The sequence below is a fragment of the Borostomias antarcticus genome (assembly GCF_949987555.1).
Source record: "Borostomias antarcticus genome assembly, chromosome: 22".
In the NCBI taxonomy this organism is placed as follows: Eukaryota; Metazoa; Chordata; class Actinopteri; order Stomiiformes; family Stomiidae; genus Borostomias; species Borostomias antarcticus.
This window is the reverse complement of record NC_140255.1, coordinates 6,552,708-6,572,780: the sequence shown is the minus strand read 5'-3', so window position 1 is coordinate 6,572,780 and position 20,073 is coordinate 6,552,708. Positions and strand designations below refer to the sequence as shown.

Genomic DNA, 20,073 nt, shown 5'->3' with positions numbered 1-20,073 from the left:
TTTTCTTTTTTTTCCGGTTGACAAAATTGCGTGCTTCCTCTCTGACGCTCCCTCTCTCTTTCATACTCTTCTGTTCTCTCTCTCTCTCTCTCTCTCTCTCTCTGCTCTCTCTCTCTCTCTCTCTCTCTCTCTCTCTCTCTGTTCCTTCCATCCTAGAGAAAGGAGAAGTAGAGAGGAGAAGGTAAATGAAAGGAGGATGGTGGAAGCACAGAAAGAAAAAGAAACTAAGTGAAGAAAAGAGGGGATAGAGGATAAAATACATGATATATCTACAGTAGTTACATTATAGTTATGTATATCTAGTTACATTATAGTTATATATATCTAGTTACATTATAGTTATGTATATCTAGTTACATTATAGTTATATATATATCTAGTTACATTATAGTTATGTATATCTAGTTACATTATAGAGTTATATATATATCTAGTTACATTATAGAGTTATGTATATCTAGTTACAGTATATAGTTATATATATATAGTTCCAGTATATAGTTATATATATCTAGTTACAGTATATAGTTATATATATATAGTTCCAGTATATAGTTATATATATATATAGTTCCAGTATATAGTTATATATATCTAGGTACAGCATATAGTTATGTATATAGTTCCAGTATATAGTTATATAGATAAATGATGTTTAATCTGAAGCTGTATTTACTTAGCGTTAGGCTTAGCCTTCATCTTGTCATTGTAGTATATTGTTGTGTTTTTGCTTTCTTTTGTGTTTGTGGATTAATCATGTGCTGATACAATCTGTGTGTCTGTGTGGCTGAGTGTGTGTGTGTGTGTGTGTGTGTGTGTGTGTGTGTGTGTGTGTGTGTGTGAGAGTGTGTGTGTGTGTGTGTGAGAGTGTGTGTGTGTGTGTGTGTGTGTGTGTGTGTGTGTGTGTGTGTGTGTGTGTGTGTGTGTGTGTTTCCCTGCAACGATTCATGCAGCTCCGGGGCATGCAATTTTGGGGGGGGTTCTTGTTCCTTCATTGCTGTCAACTCTCTCTCTCTCTCCCTCTCTCTCTCTTTCTCTCTCCATCCCTCTCTTTTTTAGCGCTGGAAGGGGATATAGGCAAGGGGAGGAGAGAGGGAGTGGTCACCATAGCAACAATGCCATGACAAATATTCATCAAGTTCTAACAAAAACAAATGGGAGATATTATAACATCTCTGGATTCAGATACTCTGACTGAGGAGACATTATAACAGCTCTGGATTCAGATACTCTGTCTGAGGAGACATTATAACATCTCTGGATTCAGATAATCTGACTGAGGAGACATTATAACATCTCTGGATTCAGATACTCTGACTGAGGAGACATTATAACAGCTCTGGATTCAGATACTCTGACTGAGGAGACATTATAACAGCTCTGGATTCAGATACTCTGACTGAGGAGACATTATAACAGCTCTGGATTCAGATAGTCTGTCTGAGGAGACATTATAACAGCTCTGGATTCAGATACTCTGACTGAGGAGACATTATAACAGCTCTGGATTCAGATACTCTGACTGAGGAGACATTATAACAGCTCTGGATTCAGATAATCTGTCTGAGGAGACATTATAACAGCTCTTACTGACTGGTTCCTGTATGGATTCACATACTATGACTGAGAAGGCTGGGATAGTCACACACAAGAGACATACTGCACTGTTAGGGTTGTGGCGTGTCACATCCATACTGTACTGTGTCATCAATGACAAAGAGAATAACTGTAATTTGCTCTACTTGAACATTTGTCATTTTCTCTTAACTCCATCTGTAACCTTCCATTTGCTTTCTTTCCTGATCACTCCACTTCTCTCTCTCTCTCTCTCTCTCTCTCTCTCTCTCTGTCTGTCCTTCTGTCTCTCTCTCTGTCTCTCTCTGTCAATTTCAAATTCAAATAAGCTTTATTGGCACGATAGGTGAAAAGAACCCACATTGCCAAAGCAGTACATAAAATCAACATTCTAAATTCTCTCTCTGTCTCTCTCTCTCAGTGTCCCCATCTCTCCCTAACCCTAACCCCCCCTCTCTCTCTCTGTCTCTCTCTCTGTTTCTGTCTCTCTCCCTGTCTCTCTCTCTGTCTCTCTCTGTTTCTCTCTCTGTCTCTCTCTGTCTCTCTCTCTGTCTCTCCCTGTCTCTCTCTCTGTTTCTCTCTGTCTCTCTCTCTCTCTCTGTCTCTCTCTCTCTCTCTGTCTCTCTCTCTGTCTCTCTCTCTCTGTCTGAGGGAGATGCCCAGCGGGGGGATATGGGGACGGTAGTTGAGAGTGTAGTTGAGCCTACTGACAGTAGCGCCGGTTTGGTGGGCGGGGCTGCTGCTGCTGTCGCTGAGCCGGGCCAGAGAGTGACTGTAGGCCAGGAGACAGCTGAGCAGCCGGTCCCAGAGAGTCAGACTGTTGACGACGAGATGGACTCTGATTCAGACAGTGTGTCACTGGCAGGCTCGGAATACTCACAGGATTTGTATGCAATTCAGGAAGTGAATGATTTTCTTGATGAAATGTTTGGAAAGCAGGTCAAAGTAGAGGATTATTTTCCAGACACTGAACAGTTTATAAAATCTGTTACGGTGTTGAGCAAGATTGTAGGGTTGCAGTTGTTAGATGAGAGAAAGCGTTTTAGGCTGAAGAAGCTTGTGACTAGTTTAAGACGACCTAACCTTCTTCTGCCTCCAGGCAGAAGGCGTAAAACTCAGAAGTGATGTTTGAGAGAAGGGTGAGAAGGGTGTTTTCCTATTTCAATCTGTTTCTTCTGCTCTTTTCGCTCTCACTCCTCTCTAACTTCCTTATGCAGGCTTTGAGAGTTGGGTCACTTGATATCAATGGAGGCAGGGATAGGCAAAAGAGGGCTTTAATCTCTGAAATATTTCAGCCGAAGAAATTAGATTTCTTATTCTTGCAGGAAACACACACTGATAAGTCGAACGAGCTAGATTGGGAGATGTGGTGGGGGGGCAACCTTTTCCTCAGCCATGGGACTAATGTTAGTGCAGGGACTGCTATAGTGTTTAGTGTCACTGGCAATGCCAATGCCAATGTAATTTCTAGTATAGAGATAGTACCAGGTCGGGTGCAAATGGTGAGGGCTGAAATAGAGAAACAAGATTTTGTTTTGTTAATGTGTACGTACCTAATGTGGGTTCAGAGAGGCTGGCCATGTTTAGAAGGTTAAAGGATGCACTAACACAAGCTGATCAGAGGGACTGTCTCATGATAGGGGGGGACTGGAATTGTACAGTGGATTTCACCTTAGATAGAACCACTGAGGAGCCTCATCTGCAGTCATCCAGGTTCCTATCTAATATACTTGTACAGCTGGATGTAACGGACACTTGGAGGATGAAACATCCTTTGGCGAGGCAGTATACCTGGGTTAGGGTTGTGGATGGTCGAATGTCTGCAGCTAGGTTGGATAGAATATACATATCCCGTTTTTTTAGGAATAAGTTGTTGAGGAGTTTTATTTATCCTATGGGTTTTACGGATCACCATTTAGCTGTTGCAGATATATGCCTTGCTCCCAGTGTGAAAGCAAATTCGTACTATCATTTCAATATCAAACTTTTACAGGACAGGGTGTTTCGTGAGAAGTTTCAGGATTTTTGGGATAAATGGAGGACTAGTAAGGTTGACTTTGTGTCTTTGAGCCAATGGTGGGAGGTGGGGAAAGCACAAATAAAGGTGTTTTGTCAGCAATATACTGCTCATTCCACAATCAGAGTGAAAGCAGCAGTCTATCGGCTAGAGCAGGAGATCACTGCTATTCAGAGAGACCTCATGAGTCATAGAGGTTCAGCAGGAGAGGAGATTGATTGAGAAAAAGAGGGAGCTCGCTAAATTTAGCAGGAAAGGGTGAAGGGTGCCATGGTGAGGGCTAGGTTTATTGGTATTAAGGATATGGATGCACCTAGTGCATATTTCTTTAATTTAGAGAGGAAGGCCTCCCAGAAAAAGCAGATGGTGTGTCTTCGTCTGGTGGATGGGGGGACAACGACTGATCCGGCCCAAATGAGGAGACATGCTGTGTCGTTTTACACTGGCCTCTACAGGGAGGAGGGCTGTGACTCTGGCCTCTATGGGGAGGAGGGCTGTGACTCTGGCCTCTATGGGGAGGAGGGCTGTGACTCTGGCCTCTATGTGGAGGAGGGCTGTGACTCTGCCCTCTATGGGGAGGAGGGCTGTGACTCTGGCCTCTACGGGGAGGAGGGCTGTGACTCTGGCCTCTATGGAGAGGAGGGCTGTGACTCTGGCCTCTATGGGGAGGAAGGCTGTGACTCTGGCCTCTATGGGGAGGAAGGCTGTGACTCTGGCCTCTATGGGGAGGAGGGCTGTGACTCTGGCCTCTATGGGGAGGAGGGCTGTGACTCTGGCCTCTATGGGGAGGAGGGCTGTGACTCTGGCCTCTATGGGGAGGAGGGCTGTGACTCTGGCCTCTATGGGGAGGAGGGCTGTGACTCTGGTCTCTATGGGGAGGAGGGCTGTGACTCTGGCCTCTATGGGGAGGAGGGCTGTGACTCTGGCCTCTATGGGGAGGAGGGCTGTGACTCTGGCCTCTATGGGGAGGAGGGCTGTGACTCTGGCCTCTATGGGGAGGAGGGCTGTGACTCTGGCCTCTATGGGGAGGAGGGCTGTGATGTGGATCGCCTAGCCCTGGACTCGCCATTTTCCCTTGTGGAGTTTACGGCAGCGGTGAATCAGATGGCGTCTGGCAAGGCGCCTGGCGTTGATGGCCTCCCCGCCGATTTTTATAAGGTCTTCTGGGGCTGTATTGGTGAGGACCTGCTGGAGGTGTTGGTGTGGGGGGAGTGGGTTGTTGCCGGTCTCGTGTCGGCGTGCAGCCCTTTCCCTGCTGCCAAAGAAGGGGGACTTGGCTCTTTTACAAAACTGGAGGCCTGTGGTGCTTCTATGTACGGACTATAAGCTGTTTTCAAAGGCGCTGGCGAATAGACTTAAGAACCATCTGGAGCTGCTGGTCCATAAGGATCAGTCCTATTGTATCCCAGGGAGGACGATTATGGACAACCTTTTTCTTGTACGGGACTTGTTGGATGTATGTAAACTGTATGATGTGAATGTTGGTATGTTATCTCTAGATCAAGAGAAAGCTCCACCGGGGCTGATGGAGGAGGTACAGAGGACTGTTGTTGACTTTTTCTGGTCCGGGGGTCACTGGCTGAAGGCGGGGGCACTCTCCATGCCGTTCCATGAAGGACGTTAGGGGCTGATTGACATTCCGTCGAGGATTAAAGCCTTCCGGCTTCAGACGGTCCGGAGGCTCCTGTATGGGGCGGGGTCCCGCTGGCGTGACACCGCGGGGCTGCTCCTGAGGAGGGCGGGGCGTCTGGGGTTGGACAAACAGCTGTTCCTTTTCCAACCTGATTTGGTCAATTTGGCGGGATTTTGAACCCCTTTTTATCGGACGGTGTTGGTGGCCTGGAGAACTTTCACGGTGCGACGTGACCCGGAGCAGCGAGCGGGACCCTGGCTGTTTGAGGAGCCCCTTTATGGGTCTGACCTTGTTAAAGCGGAGACTTTCGCTTCCCCTAGTCTGCGTTCCCGGCTGGGGGAGGCAGGCTGTATTAAACTGGGACATCTTTTGAGGACGCCTGTGGATCAGCTGGGGGAGACCATGGCGGTTCGGTCGGTACGCCTGCTGAGGAAAGTGGTGGCGGAGGTCATCTCGTCCCTGCCTGAGGAGTCTGTGGCGTATGTACAGAATGGTCTCTGTCTGACACAGTGGCAGGATGGACGTGACTGGGCCTTCCCCTCACTCTCAGTCTCTCCTGCTGTTGGGGAGTGGGAGGAGGAGAGAGGGAGTTTTTTGACATTCCGGACCCTTGAGCTGGGAAGATTACAAGCAGGCAGTAAGAAGGCTGTCTACCTCGCTTGTGTGAAAGTCGCACACTTGCGGGCTTTGGCCACAATGAGGGACTCGAGGTGGGCAGATTTTTTTGGTCGGGACTTCTCCCCGAAAGGCTGTTGGCGGCCCCTGTACAAGCCACCCACTGATAAGAGAACCGGGGATCTCCAGTGAAGGGTCTTGCATGGGGCTATAGCTACTAACAGGTATCTGGCGCACATGGATCCTGGTACGGGGGAGGGCTGTCCGTTCTGTGGGCAGGGGGAGCGGGTGGAGCATCTATTTGTTACCTGTGTTAGGCTTGGGGGGCTTTTTGATCTTCTTCGAGGTTGGTGTCAGGGGCTGGGGGTGACTTTTTCATTTGAGGTTTTTATTTTGGGTCCACGGTACTCTGTGCAGAGGGAGGGGGTGCATGTACTGCTGAATATGGTTTTTGGCGTGGCGAAGCTGTCCATCTGGAAGACGAAGAGGAATTGCATTGTGGGTGGGGGGGTCAGTTGATCTGGTGGCGATGTGCAAGGGGTTGATGACCGCGCGGCTGAGAGTGGAATTTGACTGGCGACTGTCCAGGAATTTACATCCAAACACCTTAAACCCACCTTAAGCCTTTGTCTTTATAATTTATCACCTCCCCCCAAGTCCCCTGCAAAACCCCAGTTTCAGTCATGTAAAACACCTCAGCTCTCCCCCTTTTGATATTGTAAACACACTCTGCATAGCTCTGCCTCGCTCTTTTGTCCAAGTCAGAAAGGCCACACCTTGTCCTTCCTGCTCTGATTCAGACCTTTTGTTTTCTTAGTTTTCTCATGTCACATGTCTTTACTCTTGGCCACGCCTGCCATTCATGTACAATGCAGTAGCCAATCACATCCTGGTACACTGTACCTTTGTTTTGGACTGTACATAAGCCACAGCCAGAAGTGACTGACTTCACTTCTCTGACAAACCACCTTTGTTTGCGTTGTTCAGGAAGTCCTTGCGCAAGTATTTGATTTCATTCAATAAACCAGACTCAACCTTTTGAACGTATCTTGGTAAATCTTTGGACTAGACAAGTCTAAAATACGATCACAGTTTGGCGACGCGGATGATCTGGGAGGACTACCTGCGTGTTGCCGGGATTCCAGTGGATAGGACTGATCGGCAGACGTGTCGGTCCATATGGGCTTGGAAAATCAATTTTCTCTCTTGCGCCAGAGCGCTAGCCGAGATTATTTCCTCAGTTCTGCCACTGGATTCCTGAGGCTCACAGGTACGTTTAAACGAACCCTCTTGTGGTTCTGAGTTGTATTTGCCTTGATTTGGTTCAGTTGTGTTGGTCTGGATTGGTTGAAAACAGGAAACCCCAGCGTGGGTATTAAGTAAGTAACTATCCAAGGAGATGTGAACAGCAATATACATATTTATATCGTATTGTCGTTTTGACTTCGTCCTTGTTTAGGCTACCGGGGGGTGTGTTTTGGGGTTGGGACTCGCTCCCTTACAGTTGATGTAGACTACAGTTTAGATTGTTTGTCGGCTCGGCTGTAGTTAAGAAGTGAAAGTGCACTTCTAGGATAACGTTTTGGGTTGCTTTAGCTCGATGTTCCAGAATTAGCACAGAAGGGAACCTATTGAAGTTCGCAGATAGTGCGATTTCCACAGGGTTGAAGTTCGCAGTGAGTGCGATTTCCACAGAATTGAAGTTCGCAGATAGTGCGATTCCCACAGGGTTGAAGTTCGCAGTGAGTGCGATTTCCAAATGGGTTGAAGTTCGCAGTGAGTGCGATTTCCAAATGGGTTGAAGTTCGCAGTGAGTGCGATTACCAGCTAATCTCCGGAGTGTCTGTTTTTTGTCCCCGAACGGGGTTGTGTTGTCTTTATGTTTGTCTAAGCGCTATTTTTCGCCGGCTCAGTGGGATTTTTTGATTGCATTTTTGAGCCTCGGCTCTTGATTGTATGTTTGTTACGCGCGCCATGGATCCAGGTAAAGTATTGTTTTGTACCCTTTTTAGACTGTTAAAATTCTGCTAGATTCCCAGTAGGCTAGCTAACTGGTTGCCTAGGAGACGCCGGAAAACAACTCCCGGTGATCCGCCTTGAGCCAGAGGGAGAACAAAGAGATTCCTGACTGAGTGAGTACTAAGCGAATTTAATGTCTTAATGTGTGTTTCTTTCGAAATTGTATTCTTTCCCGCCGTGAGTTAACCATAAGGTTTCCTTTCATTGCTGTTTTGGGGTTTTTTAGGCTGCGTCGTGATTATTTGGGATTTGTTTCTTTAAATTTCCCCGCGCTGCCAAAGACAATTTCCGGGTCATACATGCAACATTTTGGGATCACCACTAGGTGTCCCTGTAACACTAGTTATTAAGATATGCTAGAGGATGTAAAGAATTCTACTGCAAACGTCTAGCCTGATGACATTGTTGCACTGAAGCATATTTCTGCGAGCGTTTGTTGGCAGAATTTCGTTATGTGCTAAAGCATTTTCGATTTCTTACATCCACATCTGACATTTTAGTGTTAAATTCTAAGATTCGGGCTCAGCTAGAGGGTTAAGGGAAAAGCCTGTTACTTCTCTAGACTGGTCTGTTTTTAAGATTTGGGAGAGTAGAACGAGAGAGTTTTTTTTTTAGGTCAGGAAGGAAAGTTTAGGGGATTCAGGAGTTCCGGAAGGAAGAGCCTCCGATTTTGAAGTCGAGCGCCACCTGCTGGACTTCCCTTGAACAACCCATAAGGGTGATTTTAAACTAGCCAAGATAGAGAGTTTTAATTTTTAAGGTAAATAAACAGGATAAAATAGATGTAGAGCGAACTCAAAAGTCTGACAGGGTTAAATAGGTGTTTGATTCAGGAGTTTTGTTTCAATAGTCAATGAATGGCCATAAGCTGTTCGTTTTATGCATTTCTACTGTATGATTTTTCATTCATATAATGATAATGTGTTTTTTGAGGAGCTGGCATTAGGCCTTCTCCTCTGCTATTGAACCCAGTCTGTGTTTTGAGTCTTAATTTTCAGGTGCTATGGACCCTGGGCGGCAGGTCTTTGAGAAGCCTGGATCATGCCTTCCTGGGGACTGCTTGGGACCTGCTGTTTGTCTGTTTTAACTGTTTGTTTTGTCTCTCTTTCTGATATGTAGCTTAAGACATAAGCGTTGTGCATAATAGTGGGGGGAATAGATAAGGGTTGCCAGTATCTTAATCTGAATGCAGCATCTCATAACCCAATTTATATATATTTTAAATGAGTATGTTAAATATCTCATGTTTATAGTTTAAGGCACATTCATCGGGCCTGAGTGTTTTTTTCTGAGTGGTTTTTTACAGACAACTGTCGTTCCGGGAGTGATGGGCGAATGCCGAACCAGGAGACGGGCACAGACCGGAGGTGGAGATGGAGATTACTGGCCTGTTTCCCTACAGATGGGCGATCTGGGTTTCGTGAGATGCAGACCAACGCCATGTCACCAACTCACTGTGAGCGACAGATAAGTATGAAACAGGAGCAGTGCCCAAATACTCTGTCCTCAAATGCAGAAGAGGGAGGGGTTTAGAGATACAAATTTTAGCTATACAAATGAAGCTTTGATGGAGTTTTTTGATTAGTTAATTGTAAATGAAGCCAATACATTTTTAGTGTCATTTTCTTTGCCTCATCTCTATTTTTTATCCTGACTTCAGGAAATTTTTGCTTTCACCCTTAGGGGGTGTTGTTTTGTTGAGACGAGAATATAGCGTATTTTATTTTCATAAAATCGCAAGAGAACTGCTAGAGCCAAATCCAATTGCCTTGATCATGACTGGGGACTAAGCGTGTTGAAGTCATTCTAACACTGCCCCTGATGTCACTGTAGGCTACTGCAGACTGGCTCTAAATGACACTTGAACAGTCACCCTGTTTAAGTTTTCCTGACAGAATAACAACATTTTTTCCCCAAAGCAGGAGCTTGCGCTTAACCATGTTTCTGAGTATCTCCTACAGACTGTTGAATAACCGTTCCTGACCAAAGAAGGGAACAGGGAGACCAGACCAGAGGACTCTCTTTTGCTCTGTTTTGTCTCTGTTTGTCTCTCTCATCTGTGGATCCACAGACGGAGCACTTCATCAGCCTGTGCTGGAGGCGGGAGCGCCGAGGTGAGCCCTCCAGCAGCACGACCCGGGCCGACCCTACGTGGAGCAGTACAGGGATGGACCGGGTTCAGTTCAAGAGCCTACATTTCTGACCTACAAGCATCTGCTCCACCTGCGGAGAAAAAGAAATGAAGGACTAAGTGCACATTTCCACCACCAAACTAACCTGTATCTAGGGCCTAATGACAAACCTGTACTACCTCGTTCATGTTTTCATTATGCTTTCAAACTAGCCCACGGGCCAGATCATGTTTCAAAACAGGGGTGGCGGAGGATGTTAACAGATGTCTCCAACAGAGTGAGGACCGCCATTTCCTGAGGCTAAGGAGGGGTTCCTGCATCACATCTCTCCTGGGGATTGGGTCCTAATCCACGACCACAGACGAAGGAGCTGGAACTCGCCGAGGTGGCTCGGGCCGTACCAGTTTCTACTCATCACGCAGACAGCGATCTGAGAGGACTTCGTTGGACCCATGCAAGCCATTGCCGACGGGTCCAAGCAGCAGAGGACGGTCCACCAAGGGATCGCAAACACCAGGAGATCAGAATGCAGCTGAACCAGAGGGCTCAGAGGCCAAAACCATGGGCCATCACACTGTCCTCTCCTCTGACGAGGAATCGGAGGAAAAATGACCTTGCTGGTCACCTCCTCACAAGATGCACCACACACACACGCACACACACCTGCACACACTAACATTGAACATAACTGATTTCAAGCAACGCGACATCGAAGTTGCGATCTAGAAGAGAAGACGCCTTGCATTCCCCAATGACATTCTATTGCCCAAAAGAGAAGTGCCACCTAAATGACTGTTGGGATACACTGTGAACAAGAGTGACCTTGACAGTCACCGCCACACTCTCCCCTCCTCTGATGAGCAATCGGAGACTGACCTTGCCGGTCACCTCCTCACAAGAGTGAATGAACTTTGAAATAATCTGAAAAATATCATATTTGTTTACAAGAGTTGCAATGATTGAAACATGAGTTGATAAATAAGTTTGGGTTTTTCCTCTAAATTGACCAAGAGGTTTTTTGCCCCTCTTACACTGGTAACCATTTTATCTTTTTTTTTGCCTTGTTAAATCAAGTTTGTTTTTTGGTGAATGGTTGTCCACTCTTAGACTATAAAATAGTATATAATCATGTCAATTTTTTATCTTGTTTCCTGTCAAATTTCTGAAGCAAGGGGTTTTGGTGTGTGATTTTGCACGTTGAGAGGAAATAATTAAAGTTTCCACCTAGTGGAGAGATTATTTCCTTTCCACATGTATAGCATAGCTGACTGTTTACACTGTGTTTGGATTTTATTTTTGTGTGCCTGTTCAGGCACAAATGAGGGATTGTCCAGGAATTTACATCCAAACACCTTAAACCCACCTTAAGCCTTTGTCTTTATAATTTATCACCTCCCCCCAAGTCCCCTGCAAAACCCCAGTTTCAGTCATGTAAAACACCTCAGCTCTCCCCCTTTTGATATTGTAAACACACTCTGCATAGCTCTGCCTCGCTCTTTTGTCCAAGTCAGAAAGGCCACACCTTGTCCTTCCTGCTCTGATTCAGACCTTTTGTTTTCTTAGTTTTCTCATGTCACATGTCTTTACTCTTGGCCACGCCTGCCATTCATGTACAATGCAGTAGCCAATCACATCCTGGTACACTGTACCTTTGTTTTGGACTGTACATAAGCCACAGCCAGAAGTGACTGACTTCACTTCTCTGACAAACCACCTTTGTTTGCGTTGTTCAGGAAGTCCTTGCGCAAGTATTTGATTTCATTCAATAAACCAGACTCAACCTTTTGAACGTATCTTGGTAAATCTTTGGACTAGACAAGTCTAAAATACGATCACAGTTTCACCTGGCGACTTTTATGAGTGTATGGGGGGTTGGGGGGGCCTTATGCTGTGTGCGGGATGGAGCGTTAGTGTTTAATTTTTGAGTGTGTACGGATTTTTGTTGGTATTGACGTTTGTGGTTGTTGTTATTGTCTGTTTTTAGTGTGAATTATTAATAAAGGGTTTTTAAAATTCAAATTCTCTCTCTCTGTCTCTCTGTTTCTCTCTCTGTCTCTCTCTCTGTCTCTCTCCCTTTCTCTCTCTCTGTCTCTCTCTCTGTTTCTCTCTCTGTCTCCATCTCTCCCTAACCCTAACCCCCTCTCTCTGTCCCCATCTCTGCTTCTCTCTCCGTCGTTGTGTAGCCTCAGGCAGCACTCTATGGTGTCTCTTTCTCCCTCCTCCTCTCTGTCCCTGACCCCCCCTCCCTCCTCCTCTCTGTCCCTGACCCCCCCTCCCTCCTCCTCTCTGTCCCTGACCCCCCCTCCCTCCTCCTCTCTGTCCCTGACCCCCCCTCCCTCCTCCTCTCTGTCCCTGACCCCCCCTCCCTCCTCCTCTCTGTCCCTGACCCCCCCTCCCTCCTCCTCTCTGTCCCTGACCCCCCCTCCCTCCTCCTCTCTGTCCCTGACCCCCCCTCCTTCCTCCTCTCTGTCCCTGACCCCCCCTCCCTCCTCCTCTCTGTCCCTGACCCCCCCTCCCTCCTCCTCTCTGTCCCTGACCCCCCCTCCCTCCTCCTCTCTGTCCCTGACCCCCCCTCCCTCCTCCTCTCTGTCCCTGACACCTTCAATTTCCCTGTGAAACTAGACACAGCCTAGGGGTGGGGGAGGGAGAGAGGGAGAGAGAGAGGGGGGAGGGAGGAGTAGAGAGAGAGGGGGGGAAGGGAAAGAGAGTGGAGAGAGGGGTGAGGTTTATACCCAAAAAAGCAAAACAAAGGCAATTAATAATGTAGAAATGTATAATTAGCACTGTTACAGTAATCCAGTAAATCCGAATGAGTGAGACAGATTCATTTTTACACTAAGAAACTCAATTGAACATTCAAAATATCATCTTTTGAAAGCCATATATAGACAATATGTTTTGATAGTCTCTCTCTCTCTCACACACACACACACACACACACACACACACACACACACACACACACACACACACACACAGACGGAGAATTCATGTAACTTTAGCTTTAGGTCAAAGTTGATATTTTATAGTTGGTGATGTTCATTGGCACATTCAATCTACCAGCAGTCAGTCAATCCATGTCCACTGGGACCAGAGCAGATCCACTGGGACAAAGGGAAACCGGAGAGGCTTATCTTGAGCTGGGATGTCTGCTGATCACAGCTTCCTTTCTTGTCAGACCAGCTCATCCAGTTTGGAAAACTAGAGCATATAAACGTCAACCAGCCCATGATGTAACATGTAAGATTTTTTATTTTATCTGTCATTATCTATGCTGTTTATTATTGACATGACAGTTAAGCTGCCTATTGATCTTCAAGAGAATTGTCACTATTGATCTGTAGGTGTCATACGCTGTCTCAGATGCACATCACTGAATTATTTATATCAATCATGTTGGTGTAGACATGTTCCGTCTAGTTTTATGTTTCGGACAGACAATGAAAACATATTTATTTTATATATGCCTATTGACTTATACTTATATATATATATATACTTTATATTTATACTTTATATACTGTAGACTTTCGAGTAGTTCAAACATGTGAGGTGGGTACTGTACTGTAGCTACTTTATGGGTCCCCGGGGGGGAATTGTATGCAAAGGACAATAAAGGACCACAATCAAGAATAAATATAAACTTAAAATAGATACAAAATATACAGTAAATCAAAATATACAATCGCGTGACACATCGCATCAGACGGCTAGTGGGCTGCTCTCTCTCTCCATCCTTCTCTCGTCTCTCTCTCTCTCCATCCTTTTCTCGTCTATCTCCATCCATCTCTCGTCTATCTCTCCATCCTTCTCTCGTCTCTCTCTCTCTCTCCATCCTTCTCTCGTCTCTCTCTCTCCATCCTTCTCCTGTCTCTCTCTCTCTCTCCAACCCTCTCTCGTCTCTCTCTCTCTCTCCAACCCTCTCTCGTCTCTCTCTCTCTCTCTCTCCAACCCTCTCTCTCTCTCTCTCTCTCTCCAACCCTCTCTCGTCTCTCTCTCTCTCTCTCTCTCTCAAACCCTCTCTCGTCTCGAGAGAAACATGAACTAGCGGTGTGGATAGTGTGGGCGGGGTCAGAGGTGTGATTGGCTGCTAACGAACAGGTACGCTAACCTACTGAATCCTGAAACCTCTTGTCGAGGTCGAAACCAAACCTGGCGCTCCTATAATCGTCCTACCGTTGTTCGCTAGAGTTTTTAAATCCGAGTTCGTCTACCTGTTGGACTGTACGCCTACTGTTGCTATTTATTTCTCAGTCTTTTTTAAACCCTGTCTGAAGTTCTTACGGAGGAATTTGCTAGGTCACTCTATAAAAGTTCGGAACAATGGAACTATTGTTGATCTATTCGACGATGTAATTCGATCAGGGTCAACTCTCAATCTTCAGTTTTTAAACAGTGAACCTTTTGGATCCTGTGGGGAAAAGTTCTACCTATAATCCGCCCGCAACTCAAACGCGATGCCAGAATCCTATTTTTATGTGAGCCTTTTTTGGTGTGTAACAGGTGAGTCTTTCTTACCTTCAGGCACTGCTTTTCTTGCTGCTGAAGTGGCGGCGTTTTAGTGCCATTCTGAGCCCCGGGATAACGGCCTGTTTTTTCAATGTTATGTTTGTTTGTTTGTTTGTTTGTTTATTAGGATCTCTTTTAGCCATCGGCTAGTCTTCCAAGAGTCCTCAACTAAAACATACAGTACAATACATACAATGTATACAATAATGCAGAAAATACTACAATTAGTAGAAAATACTACAATTCATAAATAGAATTCAAGAATAAATAAGAAAAGAAAGAAACATGATAGTGAATACAATAATAACAGTAAAATACAATAGTTCAAAAACACAGCTACTTACGAAATCACACATCTAAAATTATTGTAACAAAAGATTACAATGTATTTATTGGTTTATTTGTCAGGGACAATACAAACAATATTGTAACAGGTTACAATAACGTGAAACAGATGTGTTATATATAGGGTTTCTAGCCGAGGCTAATTTGCGACCCTAGTCCCTGGTTATGCTTTTCCATTGACCACTGGGATATCATCCACAGCTATCTCTGTCTGTCGTGCTCAACAATGTGGTCGACCACCCATGATGGAGAACAGGATTGTGGGAGGAGCAAATGCCGTCGATGGGGAATGGCCATGGCAGGTGGACATCCAGGTAGTGTGTGTGTGTGTGTGTGTGTGTGTGTGTGTGGGTGGGTCATCATGCTGACCTGCTGGGTGAGGGTCAATCTGGCCTTGCTGTGGTGGCTCACCTCTCTGCCCTCTCTCCCTCCCTCCCTCTCTCTCTCTCTCTCTCTCTCTCTCTCCCTCTCTCTCTCCCCCTCTCTCCCTCTCTCTCCCTCTCTCTCTCTCCCTCTCTCTCTCTCTCTCTCGCTCTCTCCCTCTCTCTTTCTCTCTCTCTCCTCTCTCTCTCCCCCTCTCTCCCTCTCTCTCCTCTCTCTCTCCCCCTCTCTCCCCCTCTCTCTCTCTCCCTCTCTCTCCCTCTCTCTCCCCCTCTCTCCCCCTCTCTCTCTCTCCCTCTCTCTCTCGCTCTCTCCCTCCCTCTCTCTTTCTCTCTCTCTCTCTCTCTCTCTCTCTCTCTCTCTCCTCTCTCTCTCCCCCTCTCTCCCCCTCTCTCTCTCCCCCTCTCTCTCCCTCTCTCTCTCTCTCTCTCTCTCTCTCCTCGCTCTCTCTCTCTCTCTCTCTCTATCTCTCCAGACGACCAAGGATGGTCACGTCTGCGGAGGCTCCCTCATCAGCCAGGAGTGGGTCCTGTCTGCCGCCCACTGCTTCCCAGAGTAAGTGACCTTACCTCTAAATACATGACCTTACCTCTAAATACATGACCTTACCAATACCTCTAAATACATGACCTTACCTCTAAATACATTACCATAGTCATTTAGCAGACGCTTTCATCCACAATGATTGCATTTAACGTAGGTAGTCAGTGTACTACTACTCACCAGAACTCACAAGTGCATCTCCTTTCTAAACAAGTGACTAGGAGTATAATCTAGTGCTGAAGCCAGAGTGCAAGTGTAGCAAAATATAAATACAATAGGTGCTTGATATGGATAGCACCTTGAATACATGTAGGAGGAAACTCAACTGTATTGTTTTGTAAACAGGGCTTCCTCCCAAAAGCTAATGTGTTCCAGCAGGGTCTCTCTCCCTAAACAAAGAGAAAGAGAATAAAGTCGCTTCACTTTCAGTGTGTAAGGTGAGTTCGTGGGGAGGTGATCGTGTGTTTGCAGGTCAGAGAAACGGAGATTGAGCCCAGCGTGGAGGGAGTGAGCCTGAGAGCGCCTCCCGACTCCCGTTCATGTGCTGCGTTCTGGACACCAGACCTAGACATAGAGCTGTGGTCATCTCCCACACCGTAGAGCTGGCTCATTGGTCATCTCCCACACCGTAGAGCTGGCTCATTGGTCATCTCCCACACCGTAGAGCTGGCTCATTGGTCATCTCCCACACCGTAGAGCTGGCTCATTGGTCATCTCCCACACCGTAGAGCTGGCTCATTGGTCATCACTGTAGAGCTGGCTCATTGGTCATCTCCCACACCGTAGAGCTGGCTCATTGGTCATCTCCCACACCGTAGAGCTGGCTCATTGGTCATCTCCCACACCGTAGAGCTGGCTCATTGGTCATCTCCCACACCGTAGAGCTGGCTCACTGGTCATCTCCCACACCGTAGAGCTGGCTCATTGGTCATCTCCCACACCGTAGAGCTGCCTCATTGGTCATCTCCCACACCGTAGAGCTGGCTCATTGGTCATCACTGTAGAGCTGGCTCATTGGTCATCACCGTAGAGCTGGCTCATTGGTCATCACCGTAGAGCTGGCTCATTGGTCATCTCCGTAGAGCTGGCTCATTGGTCATCTCCGTAGAGCTGGCTCATTGGTCATCTCCCACACTAGAGCTGGTTTCACTGGTCGTCACGCTGTCATTCCAGCCCCTACGACGTGAGCGACTACTCCGTGTACGTGGGGCGCTACCGGATCGAGAGCGTGAACCCGCACGAGACGTTCCATGAGGTGGCGCGGGTGGTGGTCCCGTCTGGCTACGTGGAGCCCCACCAGGGGCAGGACCTGGCACTGGTGCAGCTGGCCTCGCCCGTGACCTGGTCGGAGCGCGTGCAGCCGGTGTGTCTGCCGGATGCCGGCGTCCTCTTCCCCGAGGGCATGGCGTGCTACGTCACCGGCTGGGGGAACATCCGCGACGGAGGTAAGCAGGAAGGGTCGGCGCCGCACGCCGTCGTGCTGAGGAGAGAGGATGTCCATGGCGTCGCTGCTGAGTAGCTGTGCGTCTTCGTTTCTATCAGTTAGTAGTCCAACGGGTTGTTTTGAAGACCCATAACAGTGCGAGCTGCTTGGGGTAGGTAGTCATAGGTGGGGGGTAGGTAGTCATAGGTGGGGGGTAGGTAGTCATAGGTGGGGGGTAGGTAGTCATAGGTGGGGGTAGGTAGTCATAGGTGGGGGGTAGGTAGTCATAGGTGGGGGGTAGGTAGTCATAGGTGGGGGGTAGGTAGTCATAGGTGGGGGTAGGTAGTCATAGGTGGGGGTAGGTAGTCATAGATGGGGGTAGGTAGTCTTAGGTGGGGGGTAGGTAGTCTTGGGGTAGGTAGTCATACAGTACTGTATGTGGGGGTAGGTAGTCATATTTTGGGGGTAGGTAGTCATAGGTAGGGGTAGGTAGTCATAGGTAGGGGTAGGTAGTCTTGGGGTAGGTAGTCATAGGTGGGGATAGGTAGTCTTGTTGGGAGAGGGTAGGTAGTCATAGGTGGGGGTAGGTAGTCATATTTTGGGGGTAGGTAGTCATAGGTGGGGATAGGTAGTCTTGTTGGGAGGGGGTAGGTAGTCATAGGTGGGGGTAGGTAGTCATATTTTAGGGGTAGGTAATCATAGGTGGGGGTAGGTAGTCTTGTTGGTAGGGGGGGGGTAGTTGTAGGTGGTTAGCAGTCTATTGTCTGCTGTGTTTCACTTCAAATTCTGCTTTAAAAACCTAACCAACCCTATCCTTCCCACCCCTAATCATAACCTAACCAACCCTATCCTTCCCACCCCTAATCATAACCTAACCAACCCTATCCTTCCCACCTCTAATCATAACCCAAATAGAAGGTATTTATGGCTGAACTGCATCAAATCTGTACGCTGTAAGAACAGCCATTGCCGGGCAAATAAATGACTCAACCTGCGGGATGAGTCTCTGAGCCGTGCTGCTGAGTGTGTGATGGCTGCTTGGTCTCACCCTGCGGGATGAGTCTCTGTGCCGTGCTGCTGAGTGTGTGATGGCTGCTTGGTCTCACCCTGCGGGATGAGTCTCTGTGCCGTGCTGCTGAGTGTGTGATGGCTGCTTGGTCTCACCCTGCGGGATGAGTCTCTGTGCCGTGCTGCTGAGTGTGTGATGGCTGCTTGGTCTCACCCTGCGGGATGAGTCTCTGTGCCGTGCTGCTGAGTGTGTGATGGCTGCTTGGTCTCACCCTGCGGGATGAGTCTCTGAGCCGTGCTGCTGAGTGTGTGATGGCTGCTCTGTCTCTGTCCCGTCCTGCCAGTCCCTCTCCCTGGCGTGGGGACCCTGCAGGAGGTGCAGGTGCCCATCATCAGCCGAGCGTCCTGCCATGACATGTACCAGCTGGACCCGGAGGAGGAGCGCGTGGACGTCCTGTACGACATGATCTGCGCCGGCTTCCAGCAGGGAGGCAAGGACTCCTGCCAGGTAACCTGACAGCGGCGAGACCGCGCGCGAGAGGCGAGACGCGGAGGTGTCGGGTCGTAGGTCGTACGCCTGTGCCGTCACGCTGTCTTTAGCAGGCGGTCTGCGACGGGCGTGTGTCACGGCAGCTTGTCGGCGCGCGGTGTCGGGTTGCGGTGCCTCCGCGTCATAGCAGATGAGTAACGCCGTCCCCCCCCCCCTCCTCCCCCAGGGCGACTCCGGCGGCCCCCTGGTGTGCCAGATGGTGAACGGGACCTGGGTGCAGGCAGGCGTGGTGAGCTTCGGACTGGGCTGCGCACAGCCCAACCGCCCCGGCATCTACGCCAAGCTGTCCACCTTCTCCAGGTTCATCCGCAGGACCGTGCCGGACATCCGTCTCTACGGCCGGGCCAGCCCCAGCTGGGCCGGGGGACTGACCGTCCTGGCCGCCTCTCTGTCCGCGCTCCTGGTAGCGCAGGTCCTGAAGTAGCGGGGGGGGGAACTGAAGGACTGGGGGTTTGAGACGATATCTCACCAATGAAGGAGGAAATCTCTGTATGGGTGCAAATGTAAACACCGATATGAAGGCAAGTGGTTCACAATTACAATGCTATTTTTATCAGTGAAATTTACAGGGTTGTATTACATTTGATTCATATGGAAGCCGTAATATGGTATATGGAATTGTATCTATTGTAGCGCAAATGATGATCTGCCAGATGTGTTTTGTGCCTTTTCTAATGAAGATTTGCCCAACGTTTTGATTTCATGAAATGACAAATGTAAATAAATAAATGATCAATAATTTCTGTATTGAATATGAAAACAAAGCAAATCATTGTGTTTTCTGTATCTTATTTCCTTTATCCTTTTTTCTCCTTGTAACATGAGCTTTAGTCAGAACCAGGAGAGTCTGTGCTGGAAGGCAAGACTTCTGCTTCACCTCCCTCTCAACTAGGGGTGGAACAATATATCGTGCCACAATATATTGCGATACAGAAACGTCACAATACGTATCGTCAAGGTGAAAACAATATTGTGATATGTTTATTGTATATCAGTGTACGCTGGCTACACAGTGCTGGTAACAAACACGTCTTTTGTCTCTAGGCCTCCATGATATTACAACAGTTAAGCTCTAAATTCAGTGTAGTGGAGTAGAGATGTGGAGAAATGCACTACTGGTGTGAACAGCAGCGCTACTGCAACGCTTCACACCTGCCCTTAGTGTATCGTATCGTATTGTTATCGTCAACCCAATAGTGTATCGTTACACCCCTACTCTCAACTGTGTAAAACTTTATAGGACAGCACTGAAACTTAAACACTTGTAAAACTGCTCATTCCTACCAACTATTCTGGTCTTATTCCTCTAGTATAATGGTCCTA

The 20,073-nt window shown here is 47.6% G+C and overlaps 1 protein-coding gene across 1 annotated transcript; it reads left to right on the top strand.

The window, feature by feature from the left end:
- Nucleotides 1-5,627: 5,627 nt before the first annotated feature.
- On the top strand, nucleotides 5,628-19,174 carry LOC311323698 (serine protease 33; the record flags this gene model as incomplete). Its single annotated transcript, XM_084455994.1, has 6 exons — nucleotides 5,628-5,748; nucleotides 15,047-15,159; nucleotides 15,702-15,781; nucleotides 16,943-17,214; nucleotides 18,545-18,708; nucleotides 18,917-19,174. 6 exons carry the CDS (start codon nucleotides 5,628-5,630, stop codon nucleotides 19,172-19,174), a joined length of 1,008 nt encoding a protein of 335 aa, XP_084312120.1.
- Nucleotides 19,175-20,073: the final 899 nt, after the last annotated feature.